The following is a 13,580-nucleotide window of genomic DNA, read 5'->3' as shown; positions in this document are numbered from 1 at the left end:
CTCCTATGACAGACTCCGAAAGAGTGTTCCAGTTTTCTACCACTCTCTGGGTGAAGAAGAACTTCCTTACGTTCGTACAGAATCTATCCCCTTTCAATTTTAGAGAGTGCCCTCTCGTTCTCACTACTTTGGAGAGGGTGAATAACCTGTCCTTATCTACTAAGTCTATTTCCTTCAGTGCCTTGAATGTTTTGATCATGTCCCCTCTCAATCTCCTCTGTTTGAGGGAGAAGAGGCCCAGTTTCTCTAATCTTTCGCTGTACGACAACTCCTCCATATTAGTTGCTCTTCTCTGGACCCTTTCGAGTAGTACCGTGTCCTTCTTCATGTATGGCAACCAGTGCTGTATGCAGTACTCCGGGTGAGGGCGCACCATGGCCCGGTACAGCGGCATGATAACCTTCTCCGATCTGTTCATGATCCCTTTCTTTATCATTCCTAGCATTCTGTTCACCCTTTTCGCTGACTCTTCTCTCTTCTCCCAGCTTCCATCAGCGTCCAAATTTCCAAGTTTATTAATTATTTATATAAAGCTTAGCAATGGAGGTGGCTACGTGGCTTTACATTCAGGTACTCAAGCATTTTACCCTATCTGTCCCAGAGAGTTCACAATCTACTTAGCATACCTGGGGCAATGGAGGATTAAGAGCCAAAGGCAGCGGTTGTCGCTAAACCAGTTTTATTTATTTTATTTTTAAACATTTATATTCCGCCTATCACAAAAATCTATGCGGATTACAAAATCCATATAAATACATTAAGACATTAAAATTACAATAAAATACTACAAATACACTGTTTTAGAGTCAATCGCATTTGCTGACCCAATGCACAAAACAGTTCACATTGTGTTGTTCCCCTCGATCGCCCTTTTTCCAATCCAGCCATGCAAATTAGCTATTTAAAATGAAAATGCCATGCAAACTAGCTGAGCAATCACGCTTGGCGATGCACCAAAAAAGTGATGGGTTTTAGCGATCCAAAAAAAAGCACGGATCAAAACCAGTCGTTTACCTGTCTTACTGATAGTTCAGCGCTTTTTTATTTAATGGGCACAGATGCTGTGAGAGTATGTTACACACACACTATCTGTCTCATTAAAAAAAGAGGGAAAAAAAGCCATCCCCTCCCCCTGTGCCAGCAAAAAATGATAGGAGGGATGCTCACTCCCTCCTGCCATGGCGACCTCCCTGGTGCAAGAAAAAATTGGCAAGAGGGATGTCCGCTTCTTCTTGCCATCAGATGCTTCCCCCAACCATACCTTTGTCAGAAGTTGGGAGCAGAAGAGAAGCTCGGTCTCTCCTGCCTGCTCAGAGGTTCGCCAATCCAAAATGGCGGGCCTTCCCCTCCCTAGTGCCTCATGTGAGCCAATCAGGGCCTTAGGCTTCTCCTTCTATCCCAGAATTCGGAAGGGCCTTAGACATCTGCACCAATCAGGGCCTAGGCCCCTCCCCATGCATCACATCATGCACCAGGGAGGGGCAGGCCTTCCAATTTGGATTGGTGGGCCTCGGAGCAGGAGATACCAAGCTTCCCTCCTGCTCCTACCTTCTGAAAAAGGTCCGGGGGAAATTCAGGGTATGGGGAGCATTCGGTGGCAGGAGGGAGTGGGCATCCCTCCTGCCAATTTTTTTTTTCACGGGGGAGTCCCCGGTGCATCAGGGTGGGGTGGATTTTTTCTTATTTTAATGAGACAGCTATTGTGCATGTGTAACACACAGACAACATCTATGTCCATTAAAAAACCAAAAACAAAAGGTTTCCTGCTGAGTGGCAGGAGGCTGTTTGGGAATCTCCTGCCTCTCAGCTGTTTGGGTTTCCCCTGCCAGATTGATTCATCGGCGGATCAGACCTTTCTCTCTTTCCACCCACCAGTGTCTGACCCATTTTTCTCCCCCACCCCTTGTTGGTAAGTGCTTGGTCCTCCCTCTGATCCTCTGCTGTAGCCACCGCTAATGTTTCTTTCAAAATGGTTGCCGAGACTTCATGCAGCAGCTTCACGATACTTCCACGAATCTCGCGAGGCTGCTGAAAGACGTCTTGGCAGCCATTTTGAAAGAAACTTAAGTTGTGGCTACAGCAAAGGACCGGCACATCCAAAAGCATGCAAGAGCAGAGCGGCCCCACATGTAAGCAAATATTTGAAATCTGTGAGCGATGCTCAAAAAACTTATGTTAAGAGGGAACATAGTTTTTTGAGTTGAAAATCTCAATAAAAACTACACATAAAAAGAGCACAGCTTTCACCAGGAGCAAACCACAGATACCCATACATGAAGTATTTATTTTATTTATTCCATTCCCCCAGGGAGCTCAGAATGGTTTACATGAATTTATTCAGGTATTCAAGCATTTTTCCCTGTCTGTCCCACAATCTATCTAATGTACCTGGGGCAATGGGGGGAATTAGGTGACTTGCCCAGGGTCACAAGGAGCAACGTGGGTTTGAACCCACAACCCCAGGGTGCTGAGGCTGTAGCTTTAACCACTGCGCCACATTTTCCCCTCTCAGGAGAGGGTGGTGCAACAAGTGGCATTCATCCTCCTAAAAAACAGCAAAATCCCAACATTGACAAACCTAGTAATAAACTCGATCTCATACCCCATTCAACCCACGCTAAAACTCCTCGGAGTGCTGATAGACAGAGGCTGTACCATGCAACCACGAGAAACCTAAGACAAGTTTGAAAATTCTTGGACAGAAAACAACTCCAACTCGTGATACAATCTCTAATCCTTGGACTAATAGACTACTGCAACATACTATACCTCCCCTGCCCTGCAACCATGATAAAACAACTACAAACCATACAAAACACAGTCCTAAGACTCATCTATTCACTGAAAAAATACAACCACATCACAGAGGCATACTACGACTCACACTGGCTCCCAATACAAGCCAGAGTACACTTCAAATTCCACTGTCTACTATTTAAAGCTATAAACGGAGACAGCCCAACCTACTGGAACAATCGACTAATTCAATCCACCTCAACCAGACACAGGAGAACCCACACAATATTCACACACCCGCCAACCAAAAATGTCAAACGAAGAAAACTGTATGACAACCTACTGGCCACCAGAACAGTGAAATTGGACAGACAACTCACCAATCTGCTGATTTCGACCAGACTACAAAACCTTCAAAAAAGAAACAAAAACCCTGTTCTTCAAAAACCAATATAACACAACCAGACATGCCCCAAACTCCTCCTACAATACTATATTCTCCTTAGCAAATTAGAAAATGTTCAAACTATTCCTTAAGTACTTCTTAATATCATAACAATTCTTATGTAATCCGCCTTGAACCACAAAGTAATGGCGGAATAGAAATCACTAATGTAATTCAAGGAGATAAATTAGCATACACTGCACACTCTTGGCTCTAGTACAGCCAGCTTTTGGTTTTACATAAGAATCTCATGCAGCAGCACAAAATGCCCCCAATATGAGGATCTGCAACTGTTAAAAATGCTATAAGTCTAGTATAGAAATGAAATGCAAATGTTGTAGTTGGACAGATCCACTTCTGAATGGAACAAACGGTTTCTGGCAGTGATTCAGTTCCCAAACAGGAAGCTGCAGGTGAACATTCAATCTTCAATTCATTCTCACCCTAGGAACATACCACAGCTCACTTACAATCTTCCTGAGAAGTGCCAGCCCTAGTTTCTAGGCAATAAACTCTTAAAACCCTGGCTCTGAATATATATTTTCCTGAAGGTCACATGATTTGCTCCGATACATTCTTCTATGTCAAGAAAGAGACAAGTATTGTAATTGTCTTTTTTAAGAAAGCAGAATGATTTTTGTATTTATTAGTGGAAATGTATTTTTGAGTTAAGATTTGTTTAAACTATTTGCAAGATTTTTTATTATGGTTGTTTGGAGGTTTTTATAATATTATAAACCACTTTAAGATCCTTTGGTATCATAAGCAGTTTAATAATACAAAAACAAGCCTTACATCATTCCAGGTCCAACACTTCTCGCTGGCTGTGATTCCTGTCTCCCGGTAATATTCTTCCAATGGCGGCTCCAGGAGAATAACATCAAATGTGTTTTTCAACTCTCGGACATCAAACGTTTCTAGATCTGCCTGTAAATACCTGCAGATTCCACAAAAGGAGGTGGTGAGCTGTCTGTTTATTATTAAGGGGGACCTCAACATGCCAGTCCCGGGTCTAATGAGGACACAATTCATCAGCTCCTGCCAGCATACAAGAAGTTGACAGCTCACTAGCGAGACATGCACTACACAAGCTCCTGCTTAAGAGACAGAGGCAGGTCAGCTGTCAACTCCTTAACACGCTAGCTAGCGAGAAACACCTACTCCTGACAGTGAACATCAGTGGTAATATAAGCAGCTATTTAAAAAAAAAAAATTCCACCAACCAAATACCACTCTGTGAAATATAGAAGCCATATATATCCCCAGTGAGCCCCCTACAAGGCAAACAGCTGGATTCTGTCCAAGATTCTTCAGAGCAGGAGGCAAGGTCAAAGTCGGTCAGTACTTACATCGGGGGAGTGTTCGATTTACAAATCAGCTCATCTTTCAGCCTGATAAGTTCCCGCAGCTTTGGGTACTCCTCAAACCTGTCTGCTAATCCTAAAGGTTAAGAAAATAAAAACAAAAAAGTAGAAATATCAAGGCTAAGAAAAACCAACCACATATGCAATCAAAAAGAAATAGCATGCGAGGGGAGCCCGCTCGTCTCCCCCAATACACACGTTCACATGGGGCAGGGGAGAAGATGATTATGGACCCTCTCTCACACAACAAACCGCTTGGAGGCCCACACAAGCAGGGGAGACATGTTCCCTCTCCAAGTCCTTGAATGGATATGAGGCTGGGGGAGGCACAAGGTCAAGAGGACAAAGTTGAAAACTGATAGATTTAGATGCCTATAATTAGGCTTCAAATTAGGTGCCTCAGTTTTAGGAGCCTACATTTAGAAAAGTTAGGGTCCTGAATGGAGAGGCTCAATACTGCCTTAAGGGCTCTCTTAAGCTGGAAATTGACATAAATGCCCAACAGATGTCCCTGAAATACCCTTAGCCAGTCTGGTTTGAAAGATATTAAACATGAATATTCATTTGCAAGCCCCATCTCCATTGCATGCTTCTTCATTGTAACATAGCAAATGACAGCAAGAAAGACTGAACAGTCATCCAGCCTGCCTAATAGTCACAAACATTACATTCATGGTTAAATTGCCTTTTTTCTTTAATATTTCTGAGCCATAAACCATAAAAGTCCACCCGGTCCCGTCTTTAATTTCCCATTATTAACAATGACATATCAAATTCTGAAAACTATTCACAACTGCATATCTAGTGTAAGTTAAAGCCAATGTTACTGCCACACGATTTTCATACTGTGGTGCAAGTGTTGATATTGGGTAGGTTAGACTACTGTAATATGCTTTATCTTGCAGTAGTTTTGGTGAATTCTGCAGTAATATTGATTACAGGTGCTTCTCAGCGGGACCATAGTATGCCAATTTTGAAGCAGCTCATTGGCTTCCAACATTGTACACTGACTTGCCTGCTTTTGGAAAAGGTACTTGTGACTTGGATTGGCCTCTGTGAACACAGGATACTGGGCTAGATAGACCACTGGTCTGACCCAGGAAGGCTATTCTTAGGTTCTTATGTCTTTTTTCTTTCTTATTTCTGGGCCATAGACCTTAGAAGTCTGCCTGTTACTGACCTTAGGTTCCAACTATTAGAGGTACCATTGAAGCTCACTCCAGCCTATCCATACCATCTCCTCTGCTGGATTTGGACTGTGAAAGTTTGCTCATTTATATTATAATTAGCGAGTCTCTGTGTTTAACCCATACTTTTTGGAATTCCATCACAGTTTTCCTCTCTACTACCTCCCTTGGGAGGGCACTCCAGGCATCCACCACCCTCTCCTTGAAAAAGAATTTCCTAAGATCACTCTTAAGTCTATCACCCCTCAACCTCGTATGTCCTCTAGTTTTACCAATTTCCCTTCTCTGGAAAAGATTTAGTCCTATATTAATACCTTTCAAATATTTAATTGTATCATATCACCCCCTGTATCGTATCAGTTAGTGCTTCCAAACCAGAAAAGTGTTTCTGATGTTACAGTAGGGTGAGTACCTGAATAAATTAATATAAACCGTTCTGAGCTCCCTTGGGAGAACGGTATAGAAACTTGAATAAATAAATAAATAAATAAATCATCTGGTATCCAGTTTAAAAGTCTCCTAAAGAGCTGGCTATTCAAGGATGCTTTCCAATAGATTTGCTCTAACCTATAATAGCTTTAGGAAGATGATCTAATAGAATTAAGTGGGTACCTGTTCCCCAACCTTTTGTGTCTGGACCCTCCCCTGGTTTTATTTTTTTTTTAGAATTGTATTTATATCAATCGATGTCAACCGCCTCCCCCCTTACATGTATTATGGCAGGGGTGTCCAATGTCGGTCCTCGAGGGCCGCAGTCCAGTCGGATTTTCAGGATTTCCCCAATGAATATACATGAGGTCTATTTGCATGCACTGCTTTCATTGTATGCTAATAGATCTCATGCATATTCATTGGGGAAATCCTGAAAACCCGACTGGATTGCGGCCCTCGAGGACTGACATTGGACACCCCTGTATTATGGTATTAGTATTGAATGTTATGTTTGTCAGTTTTTAATATTTTATTTAATTTTTGAACTTATGTAAATCGCATTGGATTTGGACTATGCGAAGTAATCAAAGAAATTAAATAAACTTGAAACTTGAGGTGTAGAGAGGGCTCATTCAAAAGTAAAAGTTCTAGACTAAAAAAAAGACTAACTTTTTCAGATGGAGGATTATTTCAAGGAATTGCTGTCTGGATAGGAACATCTGGAAAAGTAGGAAAGCAGTGGGCAAAACTGAAAGGAGCATTTTGTAAGGAAAAAGAAGTAAAAGTAAGAGGAAAAGAAGGCAGCTTTGGTTCTCAAAAGCAGTAGCTAAAAAGGTAAGGAAAAAGAGGTTAGTTCATAAAGTATAAAAGATCGCAAGAAAAGGAAGACAGGCTAAAATATCATTCATTTATTATGTTTGCTTAGTGTCTATTTGTTTTTGCTATCCCTTGTATTATTTGTCATTTTAAAGATATGTCCATTGCTTAGAAATTTGAGTAAGCAATTAATCAAATACACAATAAACTTGAAAAATTAAAAGAGAAGCTGGTCGAATAGTCAGAAAAGCAAAGATACAAATGGAAGAAAAAATAGCCAATATGATAAAACAGGGGGACAAGACATTTTTTAGGTATATTAGAGATAGAAGAAGTGCAAAAGTGGCTTTGTGAAACTCAAAGGTGAAGGGGAGAAATATGTAGAATATTTGTTAAGACTCAACTGCTTAAATATTTCTCTTCTGTGTTTACATCTGAAGCGCCAGAAGCAGGACCTCAAAAGACAAATGCAAATAGTGACAGAGTTGTTGTAGACCCTGATCGATTTTCAGAGAATTGTGTTCGTGAGGAGCAAGCTCAACTGAAGGTGGACAAAAGCAATAGAACCAGATGGTGTCCATCCAAGGGTACTGAAAGAACTTTGGGAAGTTCTGGCAGTCTCACTGGCTGACCTTTTCTATACTTCTCTAGAATCGGGAGTGGTACTGGAGGACTGGAGAAGGGTGGATGTGGTTCCTCTCCACAAAAGTGGAAGGAAGCAGTAGGGAACTACAGGTCAGCATATCCGACTTCTGTGGTAAGTAAATTAATGGAAACGCTTTTAAAACAGAGAACAGGGAAGTTTCTTCTTGCTTTTAATATACCTAATAAAAAGTTTTTTACTGTGTGTTTTTGCTTCCAGCGCAATCTTTTTTTCAAGGTCTCTCTTTGCCTTCCTTATTAACGCCTTGCATTTGACTTGACATTCCTTGTGCTGTTTACAATTATTTTCATTCAGCTCCTTCTTCTCTTTTAGCTCTAATAGCTTCCTTCACTTCACTTGTTAATCATGCCAGTCTTCCTTTCTCCTTTTTTTTAATACGTGCAATATATCTAGTCTGGGCTTCTAGGACAGTATTTTTGAATAACATCCATGCCTGATGTAAATTTTTGACCTTTGCAGCTGCTCCTTTAAATTTCTTTTTTTTTACTATTCTCCTCGTGTTATCATAGTCTCCTTTTTTAAAGTTATGTGCTGTTGTTAATCCCCAGCACCATTCCCTCCAGCACCTCTCTGTAATTCTCCAGATCATTCAATTATAGTTTAGGTCTCCTACTGTAACTACAATGTACATCTGAGAATCTTATTGTAAACCGCAATGAATCCTTGTTGAAATTGGCGGGGTAACAATAAATTGTATGGGATGGGTTGGTATTTACATTTTTTGTACTTACAATAAAATATTTTTAGTTTTAACCTCTAGCATGTCCTTTTTTATTTTTGTTGGTGCCTGTAATCCATCCCTACTTTTTGTGAACTGGTATTCCTTGACATAGGGTTTTTGTATTCTTTTGCTTTTTTACACAGAATTGGGAACTCATTTATTGCCATTAGTTGAAATCTTTGGTGTTTTTGTGTTTTTTATTTCTACTGATGACAAAGGAAGGTACACAAACCACATAATAATATGACTGATATTACAAAAAAAGAAGATATGACCCCCCCTCTCCCTGCCAAATGATTAACAAGTCATCAAAAGTTTTTACATTTTCTTCCTCCCTCCTTCCCTAACCTCATCTAATACAATGCCAAACTCATCCCCTTACTCTTTACATCCCAGGGTACTAAAAGAACTCAAACATGAAATTGCTGACTTGCTGTTAGTGATCTGTAACCTGTCGCTAAAATTATCTGTACTACCTGAAGATTGGAGGGTGGCCAATGTTACGCTGATTTTTAAAGGGGCCCAAGGGGAGATCCAGGAAATTACAGACCGGTAAGCCTCACTTCAGTGCCGGGCAAAATGGTAGAAACAATTATAAAACATAAAATTGTGGAACACATAGACAAAAATGATTTAATGAGACGGAGTCAGCATGGGTTCAGCCGAGGGAGATCTTGCCTCACAAATTTGCTTAACTTCTTTGAAGGTGTGAATAAACATGTGGATAAAGGTGAGCCGGTTGATATAATATATCTAGATTTTCAGAAAGCTTTTGATAAAGTTCCTCATAAGAGGTTCCTGAGAAAATTAAAGAGTCATGGGATAGGTGGCAAAGTTTAGCTGTGGATTAGGAACTGGTTATCAGATAGAAAACAGAGGGTAGGGAACAATGTTCATTTTTCTCAATGGAGGAGAGTAAACAGTGGAGTGCCACAGGGGTCTGTACTGGGACTAGTACTATTTAACTTATTTATAAATGATCTGGAAATTGGAATGACGAGTGAGGTGATTAAATTTGCAGTTGACACTAAACTGTTCAAAGTTGTTAAATTGCATGCGGATTGTGAAAAATTGCAGGCAGACCTTAGGAAATTGGAAGATTGGCAGATGAAATTTAATGTGGACAAATACAAAATGATGCACAACAGTGTTCTCCCTAGTGTGTTTTAGCGGGCTCTCCGCCCAGCAAATTTAGCTGAGCACCCGGCTATCATCTTGCATCCGCAGATCTGCAAGCAGCCCCGCTCATTGCACCACCAGCATTGAAGCTGCGCGCCAGTCCTCTTCCCTGCCCTACACTTTCACCGTAAGCAGGGAGGGGTAATTTGCATAGCACCAAATTTGCATCACCAAATTTCCCCATCCCGCCCCACCCGGCTACTTTTTCGTGCCACCCCGCTGGAAAAAATTTCTGGGGAGAACACTGCACATTGGGAAGAATAACATGAATCACAGTTACCAGATGCTAGGGTCCACCTTGGGGATTAGCGCCCAAGAAAAGGATCTGGGTATCATTGTAGACAATATGATGAAACTTTCCACTCAATGTGCGGCGGTAGCCAAAAAAGCAAACAGGATGCTAGGAATTATTAAAAAAGGGATGGCTAACAAGACTAAGAATGTTATAATGCCCCTGTATCGCTCCATGGTGCGACCTCATCTGGAGTATTGCGTTCAATTCTGGTCTCCTTATCTCAAGAAAGATATAGCGGCGCTAGAAAAGGTTCAAAGAAGAGCGACCAAGATGGTAAAGGGGATGGAACTCCTCTCGAAGGAGGAAAGACTAAAATAGTTAGGGCTCTTCAGCTTGGAAAAGAGAGACAGCTCAGGGGAGATATGATTGAAGTCTACAAAATCCTGAGTGGAGTAAAATGGGTTCAAGTGGATCGATTTTTCACTCCGTCAAAAATTACAAAGACTAGGGGACACTCGATGAAGTTAAAGGGAAATACTTTTAAAACTAAGAGGAGGAAATTTTTTTTCACTCAAAGAATAGTTAAGCTCTGGAATACGTTGCCAGAGGAATCTACGTTGCCAGAGGAATCTACGGAATTTGGGCTCCTTCCAATTATTCCGTAAGCACCTGAAAACTAGGCTCTTCACAAAATTGTAATGTTCTCTTCCTCCCTGGACTCAACATCCAACCCCTCTATGCTACTCCTTCTTTTATTAAAGTCTTATAAACCGTGCCAAGCTCTATAATTATGGAGAGGATGCGGTATATAAACTTAGGCCCTGATTCTGCAAAGTGCTCCCCATTGTAGGCAGCTGTAAGCGTCCTACAGCTGTCTAATCAGCCAATCGTGAGGCACTTTTTCTAAAAAAAAAAAAAAAAGCTCCCCAGGCAGGCCACCTATATTGAAGGCGCCTCCAGGAAGCCTAGAGAGGCCCACAAGCCACCTAAGCTAGGCGGTAGCCTTAAGCGAACCTAGGCGGCCCTACGCGTCTCCCTAGCAGAACGGGAGATGCTTACAATGTAGGCTAGCAAAATGCTGGCCTACATGGTAAGTAGACGCGGCCGCTGTACCCAATCGTGGCAAGGATCTCCTTGCCGTGATTAGTACAGCGGCTGCAAAAGTTTTCCCCCCCCAGCGATTGCGGCAGGAGGGTGCCCAACCCCTCCTGCCAACCCCCCAATGACCCTCCCGACAATCGCAGCAGGAGGGTACCCAACCCCTCCTGCCGACTCCCCCAATGGCTCCCCCCTAAGATCACCGGCAGGAGGGTGCCCAACCCCTCCTGCCGACCCCCCAATGACCCTCCCGACAATCGCAGCAGGAGGGTACCCAACCCCTCCTGCCGACCCACCCAACGGCTCCCCCCTAAGATCACCGGCAGGAGGGTGCCCAACCTTTCCTGCCGACCCCCCCAAAGGCTCCCCCATAAGATCGCTGGCAAGAGGGTGCCCAACCCCTCCTGCCGGACCCCCCCCAGCGGACACCACCATCCTGGAACCCCCCTTCACCTTATCAGCAAGTTGGACCTGACAGCTCTTCGCACGTCCGGCCAGCAGGCTCGCCTCCGTTCAAATGAGGCAGGCCCGCTCCTACCCTGCCCAACCCACAGGATCCTAGGACCTGATTGGTCCAAGCACCTATGGCCCCTCCCGCTTAGGCGCTTGGGCCAATTAGACTCTAGGATCCTTGGGTTGGGCAGGGTAGGGGCGGGCCCTCCTCATTTGGACAGAGGTGGGCCTGCTGGCCGGACAGGCAAGGAGCCGTCTGGTACAATTTGCTGGTAAGGTCAAGGGGGGGTTCCGGGGTGGTGGTGTTCCCTGGGGAGGGGTCCAGCAGGAGGGGTTGGGCACCCTCCTGCCGGTGATCTTAGGGGGGGCGTTGGGGGGTCCGGCAGGAAGAGTTGGGCATCCTCCTGTCGGCGATCTTTGGGAGGGCTGTTGGGCACATTAAACCCGATTCTGTAACCGGTGTCTGCAACATGGACGTCGGTTACAGAATTGGGTTAACTTTGGGCGGGTATAGGCCCGATTCTGTATAGGATGCCCAGGATTGACGTCCTATACAGAATCCGGGCCTTAAGGTTTAGTTTAGTTAGTTTAGTTTAGGATGTGGTAAGAGCAGATAGCGTAGTTGGTTTTAAGAAAAGTTTGGACAAGTTCCTGGAGGAAAAGTCCATAGTCTGTTATTGAAAAAGACATGAGGGAAGCCACTGTTTGTTTTGGATTGATAGCATGGAATATTGCTACATCTTGGGTTTTGGCCAGGTACTAGTGACCTGGATTGGCCACCGTGAGAACAGGCTACTGGGCTTAATAGATCATTGGTCTGACCCAGTAAGGCTATTTTTATGTACCAACATACCAAACAGAGATAACCACTCCCTCTTAACAATACCTTCAAGTTCCTTGGAGGATCTTGATTCTTATAACCCCCAAGCTATCTATCAACCGAATCCTCCCCATCCATATCCCAAACATAATAAAACACCACCAGTCGTGACAAAATCAGAGTCAGCTGCTCTTATAAACTATTCAAAATTAAACTATGGCCTCTAAGGTTCAGTGTGTTCAAATAAGCATCCCAAACTAATAAAAATAGTTTCCTCCTTCTAGGGTAGCCAGCAACTTCCTGTGCTTCCAAGGTAACAAATAAATGAACCATGCACCCCATTAGCCAATGAACTCTCTCGAAGCAAGTGGTATCCCACAAACATATAGTCTTAGGAGATTTTAATTTTCAAAACTATCCTGCAGTCACAGGAGCACCACAAGACTTTACGAGAACACTAATAGATTTAGGCTTCTCCTTTGGAAAAACCTACTAGATGACTATAAGGAAAACAGGACTGTTACTCAAATCTACTACTAAAAGCCCCAAATAGATCCAGTAGTCTCTTTGAACTAACAAACAATTTCTTCACTGTGTCACAAGGGAATGGTCAATCTCTACAAACAGAACTAGATAGTGAAGCTTTGTCCACCTTTTTCCATGAAAAAATATTTAAAAAATCCTCTCTAACTTAGACTTGACTGTCAATTCATTACAAATTGCTCCTGCCGTTGCACCATTGGGCACTAATTCAGGAGCTGACAGCCTCTATCACTTTAAAACAATCTCTCATGCGGACCTGAACAAAGCAATAGACTCATCAGGCTCAACCTTAGAACCCTGCCCAGCAAATCTACTGATATCAGTTAAAGAAGCCTTCCTTCAGTCAATTCTTCCTCTAATCAATGAATCTCTAACATCCGGAGAAGTATCTGTGGCCTGAAAATGGTCATGGTCCAACCTATCCTAAAGAAACTGAACGCAGACCCTGATCAACCAAGCAACTTCAGACCAGTCTCAAATCTTTCATTAGAACATAAGAATTGCCTCTGCTGGGTCAGACAAGTGGCTTCCGCGGCAGCCCTTAGGTCAAAGATCAGTGCTCTGAGTCTAGCCTTACCTGCGTACGTCCTGGTTCAGCAGGAACTTGTTTAACTTTGTCTTGAATCCCTGGAGGGTGTTTTCTCCTACAACAGCCTCTGGAAGAGCGTTCCAGATTTCTACAACTCTCTGGGTGAAGAATAACTTCCTTACGTTTGTATGGAATCTATTCTCTTTTAACTTTAGAGAGTGCCCTCCCATTCTCTCTGCCTTGGAGCAGGTGAACAACCTGTCTTTATCTACTAAGTCTATTCCCTTCATTATCTTGAATGTTTTGATCAAGTCCCCTCTCAGTCTCTTCTTTTCAAGGGAGAAGAGGCCCAGTTTCT

At 42.9% G+C, this 13,580-nt stretch overlaps 1 protein-coding gene across 2 annotated transcripts in view; it reads right to left on the bottom strand.

Moving 5' to 3' along the window:
• Positions 1–13,580, bottom strand: part of METTL14 (methyltransferase like 14) — a 140,050-nt gene that overhangs the window by 42,177 nt on the left and 84,293 nt on the right. For both annotated transcript variants that reach the window (XM_033937984.1, XM_033937994.1), the window contains 2 exons: positions 4,531–4,621; positions 3,977–4,118 (listed from right to left, as the gene is read on the bottom strand). In XM_033937984.1, coding sequence (XP_033793875.1) covers positions 3,977–4,118; positions 4,531–4,621 — 233 coding nt within the window. The remainder of the gene's footprint in view (positions 1–3,976; positions 4,119–4,530; positions 4,622–13,580) is intronic.

The sequence above is a fragment of the Geotrypetes seraphini genome, chromosome 1, assembly GCF_902459505.1.
Source record: "Geotrypetes seraphini chromosome 1, aGeoSer1.1, whole genome shotgun sequence".
Classification (NCBI taxonomy): Eukaryota; Metazoa; Chordata; class Amphibia; order Gymnophiona; family Dermophiidae; genus Geotrypetes; species Geotrypetes seraphini.
This window is presented reverse-complemented; position numbering and strand designations above follow the sequence as displayed.